Genomic DNA, 27,007 nt, shown 5'->3' with positions numbered 1-27,007 from the left:
AAAATTTTAAGAACCCAGGCTGGACTTAAACTCCTGGACTCAGGCAATCCTCCTGCCTCAGCCTCTGGAGTGGCTGGGACTATAGACCTATTTCAGAAATTTAATAGGAACAACAAAATGTAATTATTCCTAGAAGGAAAGCTTTCTGTACATTCTTCATTTCTTATCTTCCAAACCCTAACCTTGATACTTTTTACAACTAACCTCCCAACATCAGGCATTAGTTCTTTCAAATCATCCAAGGATGGCTTCTTTTTCAGCAGTTTCTTATATAAAGCCAAAGGAAAATGGAGATCCACAATAGTAAAATTATAAATTGCTAATCCACAAATAACACCAATCAAATGGAATAAATCACTGTCTTCAAATGTCTAAAAATACAAGGAAGAAAAAGTAAAGACATGTCCTCCAAGTAAAAACATTAATTTTTTTCAGATTACAAAACATGCTCACAGGATAAAATTTTGTAGATAGAGAAAAAAGTAATGAATAATAAGAAAAAAATTCATGCTCATTACAATCTCCCTGGGATTACATCACTGTTAGTATTTTTGCACATTTCCATCTAATGTATTTTCTAAGACTTAAAAAAAATTAGAACCAAGCTGACATCATACCATACAAATGATTTTACAACTAGTTTTTTCCAGAAATATAAGCATAACCATGTCATTCATTAAATTTACAGGTGAACTGATTACTATAACTTTTCTGATTTAAAAAGTAATATACATTTAAAATTTGGAAAATAAAGAAAAAACATGAAAAACAAAGTGAATAAACAATTATAAACCAATCACTCAGAAATAATGATTTAAAAATATTTTTGTGTATTTCCATCTACTGAAAGTTTACAAAAATAATTTTAAAAATACTATATTTAAGGTTTTATCTCATTTGTCTAATTTTCTTATGTCATTAAATGTTTCTAGAACATGATTTTTAATGGTTGTACATTACATCACATGAAAGTATGATGATCTAAATTGCCTACTTAACTGTAGCTGGATATTTAGATTATTTAAACACTGAACACAATGTTTATTTCTTTTCCCATCTTTAGAGAAGTAACATACATTCACAGAAAATTTGGTGAACATGATGATTAAGTGAATAATTTTTTATTAGACCTGGGCTCCAGACCTGGTTTAGCAGTCACTATCTAGCCTCAGTGTTTTCAAAGAAGATAAATATAGTATTTACCTCATATTTTTGTTGTGAGGATTACATGGGATAACAGATGTAAAATGCTTTTAGTGTAGTTTCTGAAGCACACAGTAAAGGCTCAATAAATGTCAGTTATTCTAGGCCGGGCGCGGTGGCTCACGCCTGTAATCCTAGCACTCTGGGAGGCCGAGGTGAGCGGATCGTTTGAGCTCAGGAGTTCGAGACCAGCCTGAGCAATGAGCAAGACCCCACCTCTACTAAAAATAGAAAGAAATTATATGGACAGCTAAAAATATATATAGAAAAAATTAGCCGGGCATGGTGGTGCATGCCTGTAGTCCCAGCTACTCGGGAGGCTGAGACAGGAGGATCGCTTGAGCTCAGGAGTTTGAGGTTGCTGTGAGCTAGGCAGACGCCATGGCACTCACTCTAGCCTGGGCAACAGAGTGAGACTCTGTCTCAAAAAAAAAATAAATAAATAAAATAAATGTCAGTTATTCTAACTAGCTAGCAGCTAGCAACATTCAAAATAAGATGGGCATTTTTTTTGCATATTTTGGTCCATAGTGTGAATTATTTCCTTAGGAGAAATTCTGCTTTCTAAGAAAGAATTCCTAAGTCAAAAGATAGTTAAACATACTGCTGACTTGTTTTCCTCTACACCAGTTACAGTTTAAACTGCCATTTGTACAATAGGAAAATGCCCCCCTCTCACTATACACACATAAACACACATTTTTGTCTTGAGTTTAAAAATGACAATTTCCTTTAGTATACATTTTTTGCTATTAATAATACCGAAAATCAGAGATTTGTGTATGCTTATGAAAATATCCCTTCATGCATTTGGCCCACTTTATCTTTTGGGGGATAATGCTTTTCTTGTGTATTTGTATTCAAATTTATAAGGGGCATTACCCTGTGTCATATTTGTCACATATATCCCAGTCTGCTATATGCTTTTTAATTTTATGTTTTCTGCTATGTATAAATTTCAGTTTTCAGTGGTCAAATTAATCTTTCTCTGTTGTTATGCTCTACATCGTGTTTAAGTTTAGAAAGTCCTTCTTAAATAGGGGAGAATGAATAATGTGTTGAGCTTTCTCCCTTCTAAAATCTTCTAAATGAGAATAAAGGATAAAAGTGGTATAAGAGAGTGTTAACACCACTAAAGAGATGTTAACATTTCAAAATCTGAAAAGTAGGTGGATGGCTGGTAACTGATTTGGAAAAGCAGAAAAAAATGAAACAGTAATTTATAGCTAATTTGTGCTTTAGGCCCAGGAACTGGAACTACCAATACCTGTAAAGTCAGAATTAGCTTAGCTGATAAACATAAAGACTTTGAAACTCAGAGGTATTAGAGTGGGGCTGAAAATAGGATGCTTGACGGAAAGTCATTGGCATTTCTTTTCTTTTTTTTTTTTTTAAGAGACAGGGTCTTGCTGTGTTCACCCAGGCTGGAGTGCAGTGGAGATCACAGTTCACTGTAATGTCAAACTCCTGAGCTCAAGCGATACTCCTGCTTTAGCCTCCCAAAGTGCTGGGTCACAGGCATGAGCCACCATGTCCAGCCAAGTCCCATGCATTTCTAGAGAGGGGGAACCAAAGAGGCTCTGGGACCTGAGACAGCAGTTGGTAAGGCTGCTGCACTGAAAACAGAGATCAAATGAAGGTCTGTACAGTAGTAAACCATGAGAATCCTGGCTTCTCTTTCCATAGTTCAGAATACTACCAAAACACAGACAGCCAGAGTTACAACCTTTGTTGAAAACCCAAAGGAAAAGCAATATATGCTGGCATTTGAAGATTCTGCCTTAAAAGGTCCCCACCTATGAATGGGGCCTGTAAATCAATTAATGCACACACCTATGCACATAAAGTATCTAGGTAGCTTTTCAGTGCCACACTCTTACAATGTGAATAAGCAGCCAATGATCGTAAGAAAAAGACAACAGAAACAAAAAAGAAACCAAGGAGTAAGAGGTACTTTGGGAAACATATAAACAAATTTTCAAAGTAAGGGGGAAGAACAATAATCACTTTCTCCCCAAAATACAAAGGTGATGTCACTGAAAATGGCAAATAGGGAACTCCAAAATGAAATCCCCTCCACAGAACAATAAGATAGCAAAAACTGTCAGAAAGAACTCTGCTGTAACTCTAAAAACTAATTTAAAACTTACAACAACTAGGGGAATACTTAATGAAGAAGCTGCTGGATTTTAATAAAAGAGCACTGTGGTATTTTAACTTACCCACTTACCATGCCCCATTCCCAAAACCTGCATTTCTGGTGCAAGTTTTTGGCAACAGGGGAAGCAATATGAACCTTATTCTCAAAGGACTGTGGTTATGTCTTTTGATCTGTCTGGTAGGTAGCTCCCTGAGATCAGCTCAAGGGCTTTCCTTTGTTTTGCCTGCCTGAGTTCCCCCAGGCCTTAAACAATTTCCTAGGTGAGTAACACTTGTGAAAAGTATTTAAAAGCGAATATATTAGGTTAAGTATGAAGTATCCGATTTCCTTAAGTGCTAAGTTTGACAGTTGACATCTCTGACATTTCGCTTTGACACTTCTCGTTTTATTTTTATTGTGAAGGTACATCCTCAGTCTTTCAAATGCACATTTTGACTTGTGATTATCTTTCAAATTTTTTTAGAGCAATTTTTGTGAAACCATGGATAAGTCAAAAATTCGTGTTATTTTCAAATGTGAGTTCCGTCATGGAACTAATGCTGCACAGATAGCTCCAAATATCAATGAAGCATTTAGGAAAGATGTGACTAATGAATGTACAGTACATCCATGGTTTGAGAGTTCTGTTCTGGTGATTTTAATCTTGAAAATAAGCCATGTGGGTGACCTGAGACCAAGGTGGATAATGATGAGCTGAAAGCTGTTGTGGAAGCAAATCCATCTCAACCTAAATGTGAATTAGCAGCAAGGTTTGACGTTACTATTCCAACAATATTGGACCATTGGAAACAAATGGGCAAGGTAAAAAAGCTGGATAGATGGGTTCCGCATGAATTAAACGAGCATCAGAAGAGAAATCATCTGGAAGCTTGCCTTTCTTTGCTGTCACGATATAAATGTGAACCATTTCTACGCTGTATTGTTACATGTGGTGAAAATGGATTTTTGACAATTGCAAGCATTCAGCACAATGGTTGGACAAAGATGAAGTGCCAAAACACAGTCTAAAACAAAATATTCATCCAAAAAAGCTAACAATGTCTGTTTGGTGGTCCAGTGCTGGTATTATCCACTACAGCTTCATGAAACCTGGTCAATCAATTACAGTGGATGTGCACTACAACCAAACGGATGAAATGATGAGGATGCTTGCGATTAAGCAGCCAAGATTTGTCAACAGAGACAGGCCATTTCTCTTGCAAGATAATGTTCGACCACATACTGCACAAACAATGCTGCTCAAACTGCAAAAGCTGTACTTGGAAACTCTGTCATCCACCGTATTCATCAGACCTTTCACCAACTGACTACTACTTCTTCCAGGCTTTGGACCACTTCTTTTTTTTTTTTTTTTTTTTGAGACAGGGTCTCACTCTGTTGCCCAGGCTAGAGTGAGTGCCGTGGCGTCAGCCTAGCTCACAGCAACCTCAAACTCCTGAGCTCAAGCAATCCTCCTATCTCAGCCTCCCGAGTAGCTGGGACTACAGGCATGCGCCACCATGCCCGGCTAATTTTTTCTATATATATTTTTAGCTGTCCATATAATTTCTTTCTATTTTTTTTTAGTAGAGGTGGGGTCTCGCTCTTGCTCAGGCTGGTCTCGAACTCCTGAGCTCAAACGATCCGCCCACCTCGGCCTCCCAGAGTGCTAGGATTACAGGCGTGAGCCACCGCGCCCGGCCTGGACCACTTCTTAAAAGGAAAAATATTCAGTTCTCAACAAGCTGTGGAAAACGCCTTTCATGATTTCATTGCTATCTGTTCTCCAGACTTCCTCACTGCGGGCATAAACAAGCTACCATTAAGATGGTAAAACTATGTCCACAGTTTAGATGCATACTTTGATTAATTGTACTGCTTCCTGATTGAGATATAATAAACTACACTTTTGATTTGAAATCAGACACTTCATACTTAAAGACCTAATATTAGCCATGGCCACTAGAGGTAAGGAGTAACAGTTGGGGCAAGCAACAGACAGACCGAATACCTAGGAAGTAAGAGGCTGGGGAAGGAGATACTTGGTGGAATAACAGCTTTGAAAAGCTCTTGTATATAGCAGGGAATCTAGCAGATCAGGTGTACACCCAGAGCTGGACGCATGCTCAGACAAGACCAGAGAAAACCCTAAGCTCTCACCTTTGGCTGATCTTTAGACACTGCAGAAGCAAGAAATGGAGGCTAAGTCAGACATGTATGTATATAGCTAGGGTCTGAAGGAGTAGCCAAGACAGAGCCAGTCTGCAAAACCTAGGACAGTATGTTTTTCTTCCTTTTTTTTTTTTTGGTTCACAGTGTTTAAGGTAACCACTAAGCTAACAGAACACACTTTAGTAGCCACACATAAAGAATACAGACTTTACAAAGATGGTTTAGAAAAGCCACTAAACAAACAACAAGAACCCACAACAAGCAGCAACAACCATGGGGAGAGAGGAGAATCTGATTTCCACAGCAGCCACATTATATTCAGTGTTCAGTATTCAACAAAATTTATGAGGCATGAAAAGAAAGAAAAAGATATGGCTCATTCACACAAAAAAGAAATTAATATAAAATATCCCTGAGAAAGCCCAGACATTGGATTTACTAGACAAAGATTTTTAAATCAACTGCCTTAAATATACTTAAAGAGCCAAAGGAAATCATGGACTAAGAACTAAACAAAACCAGGATATTAATGTCTCACCAAGTAGGGAATGTCAATAATGAGAGATTATGGAAAGGAATTAAATAAAAATTCTGGAGCTGAAAAGTACAATAATTAAAATAAAAAGTTCACTAGAGGGGTACAACAGGAGATTTTAATAGGCAAAAGGAAGAATCTGCAAACATGAAAATAGGTCAATTGATGGCCGGGCATGGTGGCTCACGCCTACAATCCTAGCTCTCGGGGAGGCCGAGGCCAGAGGATTGTTTGAGCTCAGGAGTTCGAGACCAGCCTAAACAAGAGTGAGACCCTAACTCTACTAAAAAAATATAAAGAAATTAGCTGGACAACTAAAAAAAAAAAAATATATATATATATATATATATATATGTAAATTAGCCGGGCATGGTGGCGCATGCCTGTAGTCCCAGCTACTCAGGAGGTTGAGGCAGCAGGATTGCTTGAGCCCAGGAGTTTGAGGTTGCTGTGAGCTAGGCTGACACCACGGCACTCTAGCCTGGGCAACAGAATGAGACTCTGTCTCAAAAAAAAAGAAAAAGAAAATAGGTCAATTGAAATTATTCAGTCTGAGGAAGAAAAGCAAGAAAAAGAGAAAAATGAACATAGCTTTAGAGATCTGTGGGACACCATCAAGTATGCCATCAAACACACAGTGGGAGTCCTATAAGGAGGAGAGAGAGAGAGGCAGAAAGAGTATTTTAACAAATGGTCAAAAACTCCCAAATTTGATAAAAGTCATAAATCTAAATATCCAAAAAAGTTCAACAAACTCCAAGCAGGATGAACTCAAGGAGATCGACACTAACACACATTATAATCAAAGTGTGAAAGCCAATTCTGAAGAGAAAAGCAACTTGTCATTGCTCATTGAAGAACACCAGTGTGCTCCTCAATGAGATTAACAGCTGATTTCTCATTAAAAACCATGAATGCCAGAAGATAGTGAGATGAAATATTTAAAGATCTGAAAAAAAAAAAAAAGAAAAAAACACTGTCAAGCAAGAATTCTATATAGAGGAAAACTGTCCTTCAAAAATAAGGGAGAAATTAAGCCATTCTCAGATATACAATTAAAGGAATTGGTTGCCACTACTAGGACTTCCCTAAGAAATGCTAAAGTTCTTCAGGCTGATGAAAGAATACTACAGAGTAACACAAAACTATACAAAGAAATAAAAATTGTAGTAAAATTATATTTTTTATTCGTAACTCCTCTTTTTTTCCTATACAGTTAAAAGACAAATGCATAAAATACAATAAATCTATGTTAATGGGCACACAATGTATGAAGACATAAGTTGCAACAGTAACAAAATAAAGAGGAAGAGAAAAACTATCTAAGAGCACAGTTTCTATACACTACTGCAAGTTGAGTTGGTACTAATTCAAACTAGATTGCTATAAATTTAAGATGTTAATTGCCACCCCCAGGGCAACCACTAAGAAAATAACTAAAATACATACAAGAAATGCAGATAAAAAGGGAAAACAGTACACTAGGGAAACAATCAAACATAAAAAAGGACAGTGATGGGAGAATCAAGGAAGAAAAAGGACACAAGACATATAAAAATCACATAGGAAAACACAGAAGTGCTCCATTATTAGAAATTAAATGTAAATGGATTAAACTCTGTGATTAAAAAGACTGGAAGAATGGATTAAACAAACAAATATAATCCAACTACGTGCTGTCTGTAAGTCTTGCTTTAGATCCAAAGACACAAATAGGTTGAAAGGGAAAGTTTAGAAAAAAGTTATTTCATGTAAAAAGTAACAAAAGAGACCTGGAGTGACTATACTAATAATAGACCAAATAGACATAATATAAAATTTCTAAAAGAGACAAAGATATATACTGATAATAGGGTCAATTCATCAAGAATATACAATTACAAATATGCATGTACTTAACAACACAGCTCCAAAATATATAAAGCAACAATTGAAAGAAGTGAAGGGAGAAAAAGACAGTTCTGAAGTAATAGTTGGTGGCTATAATACCCCATTTTCAATAACGTATAGAATCAGACAGAAGACCAATAAGGAAACAGAGAACTTGAACAATAATATAAACAAATGAGACCTATCAGACATATATAGGACACTCCACCCAATAATAGCAGAATATACATTCTTCTTTAGTACATACGGAACATTTTCTAGGAAAGACCATATATTAGCTCACAAAATTAATTTCAACAAATTTAATAAGACTACAATCATTTAAAAAATCTCCTCAGACCACAATGGGATGAAACTAGAAATAACAAAAAGAAATCTGGAAAATTCATAAACATGGTAATTAAACATTGCACTCTTCAATAAATAATGGGTCAAAGAAGAAATCACAAGGGAAATAAGTAATTACTTAGAGATTAATGAAAATGAAAACACAGCATATCAAAACTTATGAGATGCAAGAATAGCAGTGTTTAGAGGGAAATTAAAAGTTGTAAACACCTAAATTTAAAAGGAATAAAGACCTCAAATCAATAGCCTAACTTTCTATCCTAAGGAACTAAGAAGAGCAAACTATATCCAAAGCTAGCAGAAGGAGGAAAATAAAGAGTAAAGCAGGGATGAATGAAACAGAGAATAGGGAAAAAATAGAAGCAACAAAGCTAAAAGTTGATTCTTTTAAAAGAGCAACAAAAGTGACAAACCGTTAGCTAGACTGACCAAGAAAAAAAGAGAAGAGTCAAATTACCAAATTAGGACTCAAAGTGGGGCCATTACTACTAAACTTACAGAAATAAAAAAGGTTATAAAAAATAGTATGGGCCGGGCGCGGTGGCTCACGCCTGTAATCCTAGCACTCTGGGAGGCCGAGGCGGGTGGATTGCTCAAGGTCAGGAGTTCGAGACCAGCCTGAGCGAGACCCCGTCTCTACTAAAAATAGAAAGACATTATATGGACAACTAAAAATCTATATAGAAAAAATTAGCCGGGCATAGTGGCGCATGCCTGTAGTCCCAGCTACTCGGGAGGCTGAGGCAGTAGGATCACTTAAGCCCAGGAGTCTGAGGTTGCTGTGAGCTAAGCTGACGCCACGGCACTCACTCTAGCCTGGGCAACAAAGTGAGACTCTGTCTCAACAACAACAACAAAAAAAAAAAAAATAGTATGAACAATTGTACACCAACAAAATACACAGCCTAGATAAAATGGACAAACTCCTACAAACCCACAAACTACAGTCATCCCTCAGTATCTATTGGGGATTGGTTCTAGGACCTCCTGTGGATACCCAAATCCAAGGATGCTCAAGTCCCTGATATAAAATGGTGCAGTATTTGTGTATAACTTACACACATCCTCCTGTATACTTTAAGTCATCTCCAAATTATTTATAATACCCAATACAATGTAAACACTATATAAATAGTTGTTATACTGTGATGTTTAGGGAACTATGAGAATAAAGTCTGTATACATTCAAGTACAAATGTATACAGACTATTTTTTTTCCAGAATATTTTTGATCTGTAGTTGGTGGAATCTATGGACACAGAACCACTGGATACGAAGGGCCAACTGTACTCAGTAGACACTATAAGAACTAGAAAACGTGAATAAACCCATAATAATCAAAGAGTTTGAACAAGCAATCAAAAACCTTCCAACCAAGAATGGCCAAGGACCAAACTGTACTAAGTATTTAAAGGAGAATTAACGCCTTCTCAAACTCTTCCAAAAAACTGAAGTGGAGGGAACATTTTCTAAATTATTCTATGAGGTCAGCACTACCAAGATACCAAAGCCAAAGACCTCACCAAAAATAAAAACAAAAACACCAAAAACCAAAAAACCCAAAACCCCAAAAAAACAAAACAAAACAATACAAAAAGCAGCAAACAAAAGACCCAATCCTACAGACCAACATTCCTTACAAATACAGAAGGGAAAAATCATCAACAAAATAATAGTAAACTTGGCTTGTCTCCTGTAATCCTAGCACTCTGGGAGGCAGAGGAAGGAGGATTGCTTGAGATCAGAAGTTCAAGACCAGACTAAGCAAGAGCAATACCCCATTTCTAAAAAAAAAAAAATAGAAAAATTAGCCAGGCATGATGGTGTGTACTTATAGTCCTAGCTACTTGGAAGGCTGAAGCAGGAGAGTCCCGTGAGCCCAAGAGTTTGAGGTTGTAGTGTAATGAGCTGTGATGACTCCACGGCACTCTAGCCCAGGCAACAGTGAGACTCTGCCTCAAAAAAACAAACAAACAAAAGCAACCTGAATCAAGCAGCATATTAAAAGGATTATACACCATGACCACATGGGGTTTACCCCAGGAATGCAAGAGTGGTTCACCATATAAACAAAATGAAAAAAGAAAACCACATGATCATCTCAAGTGATATAGGAAAAGCACTAGACAAAAGAGTATTTCCAATACTCTTCCATGATAAAAACACCTAACAAACAAGGGACAGAAGGGAATTTCTTAACACGACAAAGGGAATTTAGAGGGTAGTCCAGTATATCCGAGGCTGAGCCTTAGGCCAGTGCCCCCCAAAGACTGGTTACATACAGGGAAACTGAGTAAATACCCTGAAGATGACAGCAGGTTTCTCACTGGTGATGAAAGTTATACACATAATGTGGAAACGGAGAAGACTAAACTCTGGTATTTGGGTAGAATTAGAGGTATCAGTCTGATTTCATGGTCTTCAACATACATACAGCCATAAATATAGATAGATCTGTATGTGCATGTGTGTATACATACACATAGTTCCTACTTCTCTGCTGAGAGAAACATGAAGCAATGACTCCCTGGCAGCAATAAGTATACTTGGCATCCAGAACTTGATTTCCAAATACCATTTTCCTCTTAAAGACAAGAGGGCTCTTATGAAATATGGTTAATGCCAGGGCTGGGGCAGAGAAAACACAAGATAAGCCTGGAACATTTATTGTACCAAATGTAAGGAAATCCCTGAAGAATAACGGCGATATGTCAAAAGTACATAAAAGGTGAGCCAGCTCTAAGGGGCTCTCATTGGCTAAGCTGAGATATAACTGAAAAGGTCCCACAGAGATCCATCATAAAACTTGTTACAAGTATCTCTCACCTGTTATCAAAACATTACCTATTTGCAGAATTCTTTGTATTCCTCCCAGGACAGGTCCCCACCCCATAGGCCCTCTCAAATTACTTGTTATACCACTACAAACTGCTGTAGGAGGCGAGTGCCAGGAAGGCAGGTACCCATCTCAACACATTGTCCACCCACCTCAAGCCATTAGGACTATTCCATCATATCTCCCATGCCTGTTTTCCTACCAACATACAAAGCCTCAAAACTCACAAGTTAATCGCTCATCCCACATCCACATGGCACTGAATATGCCCTAAAATGTAACAATTTCATGACTGTCCTTGCTCTACCAAGCCCCTTTCACTATTTGCTCTGGAATTCACAATCTATCATTTAGAAAACTGCCTGTATTCTGAACTTTTCCAAATTTTCTTTCCCCCTTTTGTTCTAAGTGAACAAGACTGTCTCTCCAGAGGACACCATTTCCCCTGCAGTGATCATAAATGCTGTCTTTTCTCTCTTCCAACCCTTCATATGATTGGGCTTAGAGGTAAGGTAAGTCTCCTTGCTCTTCATTGCTGCTATATATCCTTCTACTTGCCTTCCTAAACTCCCCAACTTCTCTAAAACACCTATCAACTGACTATACCTCCTATTACTAATCCTTGTACAACTGTCTAAAGACCTTCCACAATCCCTCATTCACCGATTTTGGCACCATTTTATGCTTTTTTTCTCTAGTACTATTCCTGCTATTGTTTTTGATTTCAATATCCAGGCAAAAAATGCATCCAATACTCTAGCCTCTCAATTTCTAGACCTGTTTACTTCCAACAATCTTGTCCTCCCTTCATACCTCAAACACCTATTCCCATGGTTATATCTTACATTCAACTGCAAATCTCCAAATCTCAACTCCCTAAAGCACTCCCTATGATGCTTCATCCTCTCCAATTTCATCTCAGTCTCCCTAATCCTGACCCACACTACAATTCACTTCCACCATCAAGTACAATCTATTGACTCCACCACTTGTTTATTTATTATTAATAATCATTATCTCCAAACCAAGTCCTCAAAAAACTTAAATTGTATGGTCCATCAACATAAATCCCTCTCTTGCTTTACTCCCTTCTGTGCTACGTTCATCTGTTAAAACCACAACCTGGTTAAAATCAACTGTTGGCCTTTTCCTTAGTTCTACCCAAGCAGCGAAATGTGACTAAAGAGAAAAGGAAAAAAAAAAAAAAAACCCACAAAATATCAACCAAGCTAACTGCTCTCATTTTAAACTCATGAACGTTAAGTCTCAAGTGGGCCTTCAATGCTACCAGTCTATTCTTATATTTATTTACATGGTCAATTTATTTTCCCATTCCCCAAAGTGATAATTTCACAACTTCTTTCTCCTCTCTCCTCACAACTCCCACATCCTTCCCCCATTTTAATCCTCTAACGACCTTGCATCTTATTTTACTATAAAATAGAAACAATTTCAAGAAAACTTTCACAACGTCCTACCATCAAATCTATCAAGTGATTTGTATTTGCATATATATGTGGCTTTCTCTCCTGATATTATGGATCCATGTGTCTAACTACAGTCAATCCCCCATTAGTGCACTAAATTCCATTATTTCTCCACAACTTAAGGACTCTGCTCCTGCAATTGATATCCCCTCCTTCATCACTAATTTTTCACTTTTTTGATTAATCACAACATGCAAACATGCTCCAATTTTCCACCTATAATAAAATAGCCTGTCTTGATGAAGAAAAAAAATATGCATACCACTGCTTTTAGAAAATACATCTTCTTTTAAAACACTTTAAGACTCACAAATTATATAAGTCTTTGTACAAAGAATTCCTATGTACCTTTTACTCAGTTTTCTCCAATAACAGCTTACATAACCATGGTCAAAACCAGGAAACTGATTTAGGTATGTAATATACTGCTATCTACTTATATTTATTTTTAAAAAAAGGATGACCCACAAAATTTTAAAAATATTACCCTATTTTAAAAAGATTACCCATAGGAGGAGGGAGAAAATAAGGTAGAGCTTGACTCCTTTTAATATATCTTATTTTATAGATTTGACTTTGGAACTATGTAAATATTTTGTATTATAAAATTAAATTTCAACAGGTAAACAGTGGCTAACATCACAGAAGACCACCAGCCTGACAGAAGGATTAAATAGTATATCATAAAAAACAACCTAAATGTGTAACCATTTGGTGGTATAATTATACAGAATATAACAATTTCAAGTAATACGAAAACACTATTATTTGGTTGTCTATTAGGGTATGTCCTAAGGTCAAAAAGAATTGCAAAACAATTTAAAAAATATGTTCAGTAATCATAATATTGGTGGTAATGTTGGTATTGTTAGTCAGTAAACATTTAAGATAAGTCTGGAACATTTTGTCATACCAAGTACTCTAGGTAGCAAGGAAGCCACCAAAGAGTACTAAGGTTGTTTCAAAAGGACTCGGGTATCAACTTGAAGAATTCTCCCTGGACAAAGATGGGACAATATAAGCATCTATAAAGATAATAACTGCAATGGACTGAAAAACATCACACATGTTTAAATCCATGAATATGTAATGATACTTGAAAACAAAAACCAAAAAGTGCATTGTTACCACTGGAAGATGATAATGAACTGATTTATTCTTTTGAAAAGTCAGTAAATAGAAAAAATCCTTTCCGACATGAACTGTACTACTAAGGGATCAAACAGTGTGGGAAAATTTCTCTATTTGGAAGTATCCAAGCTAATAAATGAAAAAGAAATATTAGAATTAGAGTGACACCATTTTGCAACCCCTAATGAATTAATGGCTCTAAGGCACTGAGCATCAACAGTAGCTAACATCACATAAGACCGCCAGCCTGACAGAAGGATTAAATAGTACATCAAGGTTTTCATAACCAATAGATAGATATTCTATTCAAATGGAGCTCTACAAATGGAACCATTCATTTCACTTATAGCCTCTGAATCAGGGGTCAGGAAACTTTTTCTGCAAAGGGTCAAACGGTAAATATTTAGGCTTTATTGGCCATGAGGTCTCTGTTGTAACTACTCAATTCTGCCTCAACTGTTGTAGCTCAAAAGCCACCATAGACAATAGGTAAATGAGTGGGCATGACTGTATCTACAAAAACATGTGGTGGGAAGAATTTGGCTAATGGACTAAACTTTGCTAAGCCCTGCCCTAAATGATAAGGTAGAGAGATCAATGATCCCTAATGATAAGTGAATTTTCCCCAGAAGGAAAGTTAATCTGGCGATCATTATTCAATCCCCAAATTGAAATCAGCGGAAGGAATAATCAATATTGTTAATTTGAAATGTGTGGTAAACATTAATGTGTTTTAGACTCTAAGTCCAAAAATTTGTAATTCTTAAAATTGTAATAAAGCAGATCTCCGAACAAAATATGTTAGGAATCCAGTAGTAACTCTTATTTACTGAGTTAACTTGGCACATATAGGTATACATACATAGGAATATACACAAAAGTAATTTAGACGGTTGGACATTTACCTTATCAGAAAACCAAATGAGCCTGGAATCTTCATAATACCTAAACATGCCATATTTAGGATCCAATAATTCCCTCATTATGAGCAAGAAAAATTCTTTGCGTACTCCTCCTGCATCAACAGCATCTTCTCCAACAAATATAACCTAGAATAGCATAATGCAAACACTGAGTAGACTGGAAAGAAATCAAAGTACATTCTGGAGATCCTACAGCATGTTATTTATTACATATAAATGCTCAACAATCATTTAAAAAATATATAATTGTATTTATTAAATTTCAAAGATTCACTCACTAAAAACAAATAGGAAAACTTGAAACACAGCTTCTGAATAAAAGCCCCAATTATAAAACAGAAAATGTCAAATTACCTTGAGTGGCTTTTTGTAATCTATGTTCTTTGTTTTCCTAAGGACTTCCATCGCATCTCCTACAATATTTTCTCTACGCACCACTAGAATTAAGCAGGGATTCACAGATTCAATCACTGGGAGAAAAAGAGAGGAGACATTCTGTCTGTGGGCCTGGTCAATGGCCATCTAGAAAACAAAAGATTAAAATTTTAATAGCAATGCTACAAAGAAGCCACTGTGACTGGATAAGCTAACCTCTACCTATTATTTATAGGTATGCAATAATTCCTATGCTACTGAATTCATACAAAACCCACCAGAGTATATAGTACAGCATAAAAATCAAACTAAACATAAAGAGTATCTTTTTAAATTTTTTATATTAATGTATAACTTATAACACCATTAAGTTAAGTAAGCATAGAACTATAATAATGGTAAATCTGAGCACTGTTTTTTCTAAAAAACAGTAACTGGAGAGTAGGGACAGAGAGTGAGGAGGAAAAAAAAAAACCAGCATAAAACAAATCTTTAAAGAGAATTAGTACAACCTAAGGAAGTACTACAGAAATCCACCTAGTAGGGTAATCACCGCATGTATTCACAAACCAAGCATTTGGCTTTTATCATTTAAAGCATTTGTTCTTTTCCTATGGTTTTCCCTGGGTTCTTGTTTTAAAATGGAATATCCCCATATTAAAAGCACCCAAGTTATCAACTTACCATTTTAACAAAGACCTCCAAAAAACTGGTTTACTAGTTGTTAGCATAGAAACCTACAAAAATATTTATTTCTTCTGTTGATGAAAATGGAAATAAGCTCATCTCTAAAACTTCTCCTTGTATTTATTAAAATATGTGGAGGGATTTAAAATACCACATGCATTTACTTGAACAAAATGAAAATGATTATTAAGATTTAGGCTTTTTAAATTTTAAAAAGTATTTTTAGAATACTAAACATTCAAAGTCTCTTTTCACCCTTTCCTTAGTCCTTATCTGTATGGTGAGATAGTCTATACCAGAGGAGGAAGTTCAAAATCCTTTTTATTTACAGGTTTAAATGATAAGGCAAACTTACTGTAACTCTTCAAAGTCAATAATATGAACTAGTTTTTAAAAAATGAAAGCATGCTCAACATAAAATGGAAGGAGGGGCAGAGAGATAGGAAGGAGAGAAGAAAGAAGAGTAGGAGATAATGATGTGCAACCTCAGGAAAATAGCTTATTACTAAAACTTTCTTCAAGGAAATTTTACATCCTCCTAACAAGTGATCAAATGCTTCCTACTTTAACATCATCTCTCTAGTGACTTCCACCTTTTATCAAGTATATAAATACATAATGAAGCAAGATTTTGAAACAAACCAATATTTTATCAAGCATACTAGTAAAACTGTTTATAAAGATTACATATTTCTGTAATGAAAGAGGATTATACCATTTTTTAAGATACAAAATGATTAAGGTCTAAATTATTCTATTTTCATTGCAGCCCTTTTTTATAAGCAGCCCTCCTAAGAATACACATGGCACATGCGGCAGTCTTCTTTATAGCTACCCAAGGTCCTTTGAGTACCTTGATTAATGATTATAGGCAAATTTCAAATATTTACTTTCTAAAAATATCACAGAAATAATTTTAAAAAACCCTCTCAAATCAGAGTAATATTATACAATATTTTACCTGCATCTGTAAGACTGCATCTGTTTGTAACAGAGTAGTTTTTGCTTGAGCATCAAATACAAATGGATATGTGCAGATTGTAACAGGGATATCTGCCAACTGGAAATAAAAAATCAACTTATTAGTACAAATTTATTTGTGATAAACTTATTATGGGTGCTGTCATTTCTTGTAAAGTTGATCACATACTTAGTTTACTCACTCATGTGTGGTTAAGGAATTATAAATAAAACAGGTTGCTTATTTCTGAATATGGATTTTTTATTAGTAACTAGTTGAGACTTTGGAATAAAGCCAATTCCCAATTTTAGGAGGGAACTGTATACTTGAGAGTCCATAAAATTATAAATTACAAGTATCTTTTGCTTAGCATACATTAACTTCAAGTTTCAGCAAATGAGGTTACAAATTTATTCTAAAATTAGGGGCTTCTATGTTAAATACAGTATCCATTTCCCACATGTTAGGGCTACTCTAGCAACTGAGGCCAGTGATAAGTAATCTGCCTATTGCTTCAGCTAACAACTATTTACTGAATGTCATGTCATTAGGGCGTCAAAATTATGAGTCCAACAATCTGTTCATTCACTTAACATACAAAAAAAGCAGTATTAGTATTATTATTCTGTTAGCCCTTAAAGTTAAGAGAACTAATCTATTATTACCATTATCAGAAACAATTATTTATCCTAGCAGGTAATGCAGTGATTGATTGCTAATTATTTTAACAGTGCAGTAAAATACAAAGAGTTATCAGTTGTCAGTCATACATTCTTGCAGTTGGAGGAAGATCTACTCCTATCATCTAAACAACAAAGTAATACTTTTGTGCCTGCCCTGACAGGCTGCTGCTATAAGGCTGCTGCAATAAGGCTTCCAATGAAGCAGTAATACACCATAAACAATCCCCTTCTTATTAAGTGATCAAAAAGTTCTTTATATTAAGTCCAAATCTGCATTTCTATATATCACTATGCATCGTTTAGTCTTTGTTTTGGTCCTGCAGGGAAGTATATGTGACTGAAATATTTTAAGTTCTAATTATTGTATCCCTAAATTGTCTTTTTTAAATGCTAAACATTCCCAGTGTTTCTAGCCATTCTGAAAATAATATGGTTTCTAGCTCTTTTCCATCCTGCCTTCTCTTGAATATATTTCAAATTATCTAAGTCTCTCTTATCTATAGCCACCAAAAACAAATTAATCTAATATTGCCCAATCACCATCAATTCTTTGTTCTCAACGTATCATACAATATTCAAGTTATATGCACCTTATAGTAAATTATCACTCTTCAAAATTTCCCATGTGACAAAGTTTACACCTTCATCCTATATAGTGGCAAAACCCAGCTATTGATCATAGAAAGTCATTTTACTTCTCTGAAATTCAAAAAGATTTAGGTATTCCTAAAGTGCTTCTTTGGCTCCAAAACACCATGTTTTCACAATTTTACTTCTATCTGAGAATGAGGAAGCAAACAATATTAGACCTACAATTTAAAGCTAACTCAAAATGCCTTACTGGTTCAAGAGCTGGGAAAAGCATACCAAAAAACAACCAAAAGCAAAGCAAAGCAAAACCAGACATCTCTAACAGATAAAAGTAGTATTATAATGTTTTCAAGTGTTAAAAAGGCAGTTTAGGGTTGTTTACTACATAAGCCAAAGTGCTAGGACTTTATATATTAGGATGGCATGTGAGACGAAGTGAGAAAGATGATCGTAATAAAAGAGCTTAATTTTGTGACCATTCTGATTATCAATTATTAGTTTAAAAAAATAAAGCTCACTTTACTTCTCCAATACAAAATGTTTTCTGCCTTATTAGGTAGGCATTTATCAAATTTTAAAGTAAAGGTTTGCTTTTTTATATTCTAAGGACACATTACATTTTATACTGGAAGATTTGAGGAGGACAGGAACTATTTTAAAGCAAATATTGTTGAAAGGTATCATATAGGGGTAATGTTAACTAAAACAGGCTTTACTTTTCTTCAGAAAATTCTTCTGAAATGTTGAAACAGGATAATTTCTATAGAGTCAATTTTAAGAATGATTGAGATATATATATATGTATATATAAATCATCCAAAAAGGAACCTTTGGCTTTCCTATCACTTAGGACAAAACACAGTATATCTTATTCTGAACATGAGACTTTATTACACCAAACTTACCTCAGTTAATCCATGGTTGACATCCTAAGACAGCAGTGTAGAATATAACAATAATGAGGAAAGAGCAATGTTAGTGTCCAAATTTAACTATTTCTATTCAAAGTAGCATTTCATATATGTTGCTACAGCAGAATATTGAATTAATGAGGTAGAAAATACATCTATAATAAAACTTACCCTTTCCACATGCAACTTACAGATCTATGTCTACATCTTTGTTTTAGTACCCTGTGATCATAAAATTATCGAGGCTTGAACATAATGAAATTTGGTTTCAGCAACTAAGCACCCCCATTTGTAGAATTTAGGTAGATTAGGGAAACTAATTCTAAGCCTGACTTGGTCTTGAAGAAGTAATTTTATGGCTCAGTTTCTCTACCTGGAAAATGGAGAAAACATTCCTCAGAAGACTTGGTTAATTTTGACAAAATATTTGAAAGTGTTTAATAGATTAAATTGCTATATGGAAACAAAGTGAGAAAAAGTAAGCCATAAATTGTTTTTATTCGACAGAAAAAAAAACAGTAAAACATATGGTACCTTACATTAACCATTCTTTAAAACTGAATTAACATAAAATAAATAGAAAGTATAGGACAGGACATAGGGGTTAGTAAGTATAAAGAAGAAATGAAGAGAGAAAAATGTACTTATGAAGGAAATAATAATGTAAGCTTACCACTTTATTGAACAGAAATGTGTAATTTCTTGTGGAAAGCTTCCACAAATGCTCAGAGTACAGACTCATGTAAGGCACTAGAAATACGTTACTATTATAAATCTGTGGATGGTGCCTTGTGTAGCGAGGAACGAATCTTATCCAAAGAGAGGGCACTGCTGTTGGTTACTGGGAGGTGAATTATGCCTGACAGACCCAGTGTCTTTGTTTGCCTGAGGGCTTTAGCCACTGGACAATCTAACAATGTGATTTATGATGGGGGCTTGGGCCATGTGGTATCAGTTCTGCCTCCGGAAGACCTGGGGACCAGAAAAGGTCAGCCACGTGAACAGGATGTATCTGCACCCCAATAAAAACTCTAGGCACCAGGGTTCAGGTAAGCTTCCTTGGCTAGCAAAACCCTGTGACTGAGGTCACTCATTGATGCTGAGAAAGTAACTGATCCATGACTCCACGGGGAAAGGACAACAGAAGCTCTGCCTTTGGTAGTTTTACTAGACTCTGCCCTGTGTACTTTTTCCCTTGGCTGATTTTACCCTGTACCCTTCTCCTGTAATAACCTGTAATCATTAGTGTAGTAGTTTTCAGTGAGTTCGTAGAGGCCTTGTAGCAAATTATCAACCCTGAGAGTAGTTTGGGGAACCCCTCAAACTTGCAATTGGTATTAGAAGTGAGGGCAGTTTTATGTAGACTATTCTCTCTAATTTTGTAGTTGACTAAGTTCTCACATGCCATGAGGGTGATTACTGGAGGCTTTAAGACATGAACAAAGATTTAGGGTTCTCCCACTATACTGTGTTAAATAAAGCCAAAGCAGTGTAAGCATAAACAAAACATGACTCTATGCAAATCCTATTCTGACAAAGAAAATTATTGATAATAGTTTCTTTCAACAAATTCAGAGTACCAAGTTTTTACTATGTACATGTTGCTATTGGCAGTGTTAACAAGAGGGTCTTTAGAGGCTTTTCTGCAAAAAAGACCTTTTAAATTATACTCAGTTTAAAAGGAAGGCAATTTAAAAGGACCATCTGAAATTCTTTTACAATATATCTTGTGGGACTTCTTATTAAAAAAAGAACTTTATTATTTTGAGCACTTTCAGGTTAAAAATTGGAAGGAAGGTACAAATTTCCCATATAACACAAATATATACATATATATATGTGCATAGCCTCCTGCATTATCAACATCCCTCTTGTAAGACACTTAAAAAGTGTTATTACTACTAAGACAGTTTAAATAAGCAAAGAAACATCAAAATTCACCTATGGCCTGAGTGATAACTACACTAGATATCATGGGAGTTAATATTATAGGAGATAGATGTTATCCCTGGGTAAAGAGTGGAACATTAATATATATGCACTATCTTTTTTATTACTACATGTAATTAAATATAGGTCCTATGCATATGATTATCCATTGAGGAGGTCAATAAGACAATGTTAAAATTTACAGTGTAACGAAGCCATACTAAAGTAGAAATATGATTTGGTGATACCAAAAATTTGACTGGAGAGATGTGAACTGTCAGGAACATGAAAATAAGAGATCATGAAAAACTTGAGAAAAGAAGAGACTATTAGACGTTAGGTAAAATGGCTTACCTACGTGACAGGCATCAAAAGGAAAACCAGATTAAGTTCGTTATTAGAAATTTCAGTTTAAGGACTAAAGTTTGTAGACAAAGTCAAACATTTAAAAAAGTAAATGCTTTAAAAAGCAAGAATAAATTCTTCTAGGAAATATTAAGAGTTGCAAGGTAGCTCAAATTAAATTACTCAAAATAGTAGTTTCAATGGAAATTTAAAAGGAAAACAAAGCAGTGTGAGGGGTGGGGACAAGATAACAGAAACATGTGAGATCAGTGGAAGGTCTGTTGCTAAAAATTCAACACACCACTCAATGTGTGAGTGAGCTACTATTGGCTCCAAATCCATACTGTCAAGCACTAACTGCCGGCTGTTTAGGGGGATGGGAGGAGCCTGAAATTGGGTTAAGGCATACCTAATTTAGTCAATGTCATATTTACTCAAGGTCCTAAGAAGCTAGAGTGACAAAGGTCTAAATGAATGTTCAAAAGTCAGAGTTTCAAGATCTAAATCAGACTTCACTAAGGCTTTTAACACCAACGGTCAATGAGAGTTCCAGTTTTTAAAGACAAAAAGGATGCAGCACCTTGGCACCTTTTAGTTTCAACTGACTACTCATGAGCAAAACACTAAACCACTGCTGGTGTTATCCTGATTTAAGGGCATAACATAGGTTTACTCTGAGACGATATAAAGAAAAGATACTGAAGTTATTGAAGTAATTCAAATAAATAGGAAGAGTCTTAGCTAAGACAGAAATAAAAAGATAATTATAAAATGAAGGAAATGAAAATACACAAACATAATTTGGTAATTCAAGGCATAAGGAAAGAAAATGACAATATGATCAGTCTAAGAATCTGAAGACTGGATCCCTGTAAAATATTAATGCCATTAAAGATGACAAGGCAGCTTTAAAAAGCAAGGACGAACTTTTCTGGGAAATATTAGAGCTGCAAGGGAGCATAAATGGACTTTCAGTCAACTTCTTTATTTTATTAAGTGAGAAAGAAACCCAATCTAGGGAAGTTAAATACTGATATATCTTTCCAAAGCTGGTTCACTCAGCTGTTATACCAGTTTATCTTCCTATTTTGCTGGTGAACATGCAATGTTGCTAGCTCAGCATCTGCCCACAGATAATGTACAACTTAATGCCACAGAACAAATATAGTGATGATTTATACATGCAGCACAATATTAAATAAATAAGATTTATGACATAAATATATAATGTCAAAGAGTATAAAATTTTCACCAATTTACCACAGTGTATTTATTAGTACTTACTTATATGGTTCACATAGGTATACATTCAGTTTTTGGAAAAAATAGCATATGCATTTTTAAAAAACACTTAACTTGAATCTCATTGTAATTGAAACAGGATAGGCCTTTTTATACTTTATTCTGAATTAGTCAATTTTTATCAGATATACATTGATAACATACATGTATAATAATTAAAAGTATAAGAAAGGGAAGAAAAAAGAGGAAAGAATTTGGTAGTAACCACAAAGGTATTTTAATAAACAACTTAAGAGAAAAGTTAAAGGAGGGTAAGGAAATGTACAACTGAGAATAATACCTAGAAAGTGGAGAAAGATCATTAAATCACAGAAGATAGAGAAAGAGAGAGAGAAAATGCACATGCTTTTTTATTTTGCCAAGAAATCACAGTAGACGGAGAAAGAGATAAAAAGCAAAGGAATCCAAATGAAACAATAGTTTTACACATCAAGATCAGAGTCTTGGGAAAAAACACAGATTATATAGCAACTAGCAGGAGTAAGAAAATCAAGGAAAGACTTCACAAAAACATGTAAGAGGAAAGAGGTGAAAAAAAGGATAAGGGAATAAGCTGAAAAATTAGGCATCTCAGCAGTACAAAAGAATATTACAGGAAGGGTTTGAGGAGGCGAGGGGTAAAAACTCAACTAATGGGCACAATAAACATTATTCAGGTGATGGGCATGCTAAAATCCCTGACTTAAGCATTATAAATGGTATTCATGTAACAAAAACACTTGTACCCCCTTAATATTTTACAATTTAAAAAAAAGGAAAAATAGGATATTACAAAGAAAGCCAATAATTTCACAGAATTAGTTATTAAAGTTTAGGAATCAGAGTAGTATATACCTGATGGATTTTTAAAATCATTGACTGAGAAAGAAAGGTAATAGAGGAAAAAAAAACCCAACAGACTATGGCATGAAGACAAAATAATTTTCTTGCAGTGTTTAGAACAAGGCAAAGTTATTAGATATAAATTCTAAGTCAAAGCACATCTGATAGAGTTCTCAGTGATACAGTCAGATATTACTCTGTAGGACAATGTTTCACAAACTGGGCTAGGAGATTCCCACGGGATATATTTGTAGGGGGTCTATGAGTGCTCTGGGAGAATTTTAAATTTAGTGTTTAATATCAATACTTTTAAAAATTGATTTTAAAAAGCTAAAATTAGGAAAATCCATTTATAATCCCAGTATTGCCATGAAACTCCAAGACCTGCAACGGTTCTGATTATAACCAAACTGATACCAGATAGGATCTCTGTAATTGTCTGGGACTTCATACTTAAATGGTATTTTTGATGAGTGATGGCCAAATGAGCATCACATCTCATTCTAAAAGCTAACATTTCATTTTAGTACACAGAAAAAGGCAGCAAGGGAACAGACTTATCAGACACCTCAAAGTAGAGATTATTGCCAAACTTGCAGCGTGTTTCAAAGAAGCCAGTTAACAATAATCATCATTTTACCAAGACTTAACAACGTGTCAATAACTACCCTAAGCACTTCTTATGAATCATGTCAATTAATCTTCTCAATAACTGTTTTAAGATAGGTACTATTATCCTAATTTACAGAAAGGAAAATGAAATCTCAGAGAAATTAAGTAATATTCCTAAGGACACAGAGTTGAATAAATGCTGAGGTGGGAGTTGAACCCAGGCACTTCCCTCCCCCCAAAAGATTTAGGGAGGTACAAGTGTTTTTTGTCACATGGATGAACTGTATAAGGGCTTTCAGTGTACCCGTCACCAGAATAGTGTACACTGTACTTGATAGGTAGATATTTATCCCTCACCGTTCTTCCACCCTCCTCCCTTGTTACTTTTTAAAGTCCACTATACCACTTTGTGACCATAGATATCCCTCGTTTAGCTCCCACTTTTAAGTGAGAATATGTGGTATTTGTCGTTCCATTCCTGAAATACTTTATTTAAAATAATGGTCTCTAGTTCCATCCAAGTTGCTGCAAAAGACATTATTTCATTTCTTTTTATGGCTGAGAAGTACTCCATGATATACACATACACACAACCCCCACATTTTCTTTGTCCACTCATCAGTTGATGGGCACTTAGGTGGATTCTGTATCTTTGCAACTGTTAACTGTGCTGTGATAAATATTTGGGTGCAGGTGTCTTTTTGATATAATGACTTCTTTTCCTTTGGGTAGATACCCAGTAGTGGGATTGCTGGATCAAATGGTAGGGCTACTTTCAGTTCTCTGAAGAATATCCATTCTGTTTTCCATAGAGGTTGTACTAATTTACATTCCCATCAACACTGTGCAAGTGTTCCTTTTTATTGCATCTGCACCAATATCTATTGTTTTTTTACTTTTTAGTAATTGCCATTCTGACGGGTATGGTACAATCTCATTGTGGTTTTAATTTGCATTTCCCTGACGTATAGTGATGTTGAGAATTTCTTCATATGTTTCTTGGCCATTTGTCTATCTTTTAAAAAAAAATCTGTTCATGTCTTTTGTCCACTTATTGATGGGGTTGTTTTGTTCTTGCTGATTTTTTTTGAGTTCTTTGTAGATTCTGGGTATTAGCCCTTTGTCAGATGTATAGTTTGCAAATATTTTCCCCCATTCTGTTGGTTGATTATTTACTCTGTTGATTATTTCCTTTGCCGTGCAGAAACTTTTTAGTTTAATTAAATTGTCCCATTTATTTATTCTTATTGTTACTGTATTTGCTTTCTGGGGTCTTAGTCATAAATGCTTTGCTTAGGCCGGTGTCCAGAAGAGCTTTTCCTATGTTTTCTTCTAGAATGGTTTCTGGTCTTACATTTAAGTCGTTAATCCATTTTGAGTTAATTTTCTTTTCTTTTTTTTTTTTTTTGAAACAGAGTCTCGCTCTGTTGCCCAGGCTAGAGTGCCGTGGCATCAGCCTAGCTCACAGCAACCTCAAACTCCTGGGCTCAAGCAATCCTCCTGCCTCTGCCTCTTGAGTAGCTGGGACTACAGGCATGTGCCATCATGCCCCGCTAATTTTTTCTGTATATATTTTAGTTGTCCCTATAATTTCTTTTTATTTTTAGTAGAGACAGGGTCTCGCTCTTGCTCAGGCTGGTCTCGAACTCCTGACCTCGAGCGATCCTTCGGCCTCAGCCTCCCAGAGTGCTAGGATTACAGGCGTGAGCCATCGCGAATGGCCTTTAGTTAATTTTTGTATAAGGTGAGAGATAGGGACCCAGTTTCAATCTTCTGCACGTGGGTATCCAGGTTTCCTAGCACCATTTATTGAATAGTGTGTATTTTCCCTAGTGTATGTTTTTGTCTGATTTGTTGAAAATCAGTTGGTTGCAGCTAAATGGCTTTATTTCTGGGTTCTTTATTCTGTTCCATTGATGTGCCCACATTTATACCAGCACCATGCTGTTTTGATTACTATAACCTTGTAGTATAATTTGAAGTCAGATAATGTGATGCCTACAGAGTCTTTCTTTTTGCTTAAGATTGCTTTGGCTATTTGGGATCTTTTTTGTTTTCATATGAAGTTTAGGATTGTTTTTTCTAGATCTGTTAAAAATGACATTGATATTTTGATAGCAATTGTGTTGAACCTGCAAATCACTTGGGGCAGTATGGACATTTTAACAATGTCAATTCTCCCAGTCTATGAGCACAGGATGTTTTCCCTTTTGTTTGTGTCATCTACGATTTCTTTCATCAGTGTTTTATGGTTCCCCTTGTAGAGATCTTTCCCTTTTTTAATTAAGTATATTCCTAGGTATTTTTTTTTTTTTTGCAGCTATTGTAAATGGCACTGAGTTCTTGATTTGACTCTCAGCTTGCCTGTTATAGGTATACAGAAATGCTACTAATTTGTGTACATTAATTTTATAACCTGAGACTTTACTAAACTTATTGATCAATTCTAGGAGTCTTTTGGTGGAGCCCTTAGGGTTTCTAGACACAAGACCTTCAGCAAAAGGGATAGTTTCCTCTCCTTTTTCTTGATTTAGATGCCTTTTACTTCTTTCTCTTGCCTGACTGCTCTGACTAGAACTTCCAGTACTACAATAAATAGAAGTAGTGACAGTATGCATGCTTGTTTTGTTCTGGTTCCTCAGGGCGAATGCTTTCAACTTTTCCCCATTCGGTCTGATACTGGCTGTGGGTTTGTCATATATGGCTTTTATTATTTTGAGGTATGTTCCTTCTATAACTAGTTTGTTGAGAGTTTTTATCATGAAGGGGTGCTGGCTTATATCAAATGCTTTTCTTGCATCTACTGAAATCATATGATTTTTATTTTTAAATTCTGTTTATGTGGTGAGTCACATTTATTGATTTGCATATATTGAACCATCTTGCATACCCTGGGATGAAAATCACTCAATCATGGTGAATTATCTTTTTCATGTGCTGTCTGATTCAGTTTGGTAGTATTTTGTTAAGGATTTTTGCATCTAAGTTGATGAGGGATATCGGTCTGTAGTTTTTTGTTATTGTTGTTATGTACTTTCCTGGCTTTGGTATAAGGGTGATACTGGCTTCATAAAATAATTTAGGGAGGATTCCCCACTTCTTGACTTTATGGAACAGTTTTCAG

At 35.4% G+C, this 27,007-nt stretch overlaps 1 protein-coding gene across 4 annotated transcripts in view; it reads right to left on the bottom strand.

The window, feature by feature from the left end:
* The window catches only part of HERC4 (HECT and RLD domain containing E3 ubiquitin protein ligase 4), a 117,916-nt gene that overhangs the window by 12,807 nt on the left and 78,102 nt on the right, over window positions 1-27,007 (bottom strand). For 2 of the 4 annotated variants that reach the window (XM_069460993.1, XM_069460992.1), the window contains exons 17-21: window positions 18,868-18,891; window positions 16,689-16,787; window positions 15,020-15,187; window positions 14,648-14,791; window positions 205-371 (exon numbers count right to left, since the gene is read on the bottom strand). In XM_069460993.1, coding sequence (XP_069317094.1) covers window positions 205-371; window positions 14,648-14,791; window positions 15,020-15,187; window positions 16,689-16,787; window positions 18,868-18,891 — 602 coding nt within the window. The remainder of the gene's footprint in view (window positions 1-204; window positions 372-14,647; window positions 14,792-15,019; window positions 15,188-16,688; window positions 16,788-18,867; window positions 18,892-27,007) is intronic. The other 2 variants (XM_069460994.1, XM_069460995.1) reach the window with 1 other exon arrangement.

The sequence above is a fragment of the Eulemur rufifrons genome, chromosome 28 (assembly GCF_041146395.1).
Source record: "Eulemur rufifrons isolate Redbay chromosome 28, OSU_ERuf_1, whole genome shotgun sequence".
In the NCBI taxonomy this organism is placed as follows: Eukaryota; Metazoa; Chordata; class Mammalia; order Primates; family Lemuridae; genus Eulemur; species Eulemur rufifrons.
This window is presented reverse-complemented; position numbering and strand designations above follow the sequence as displayed.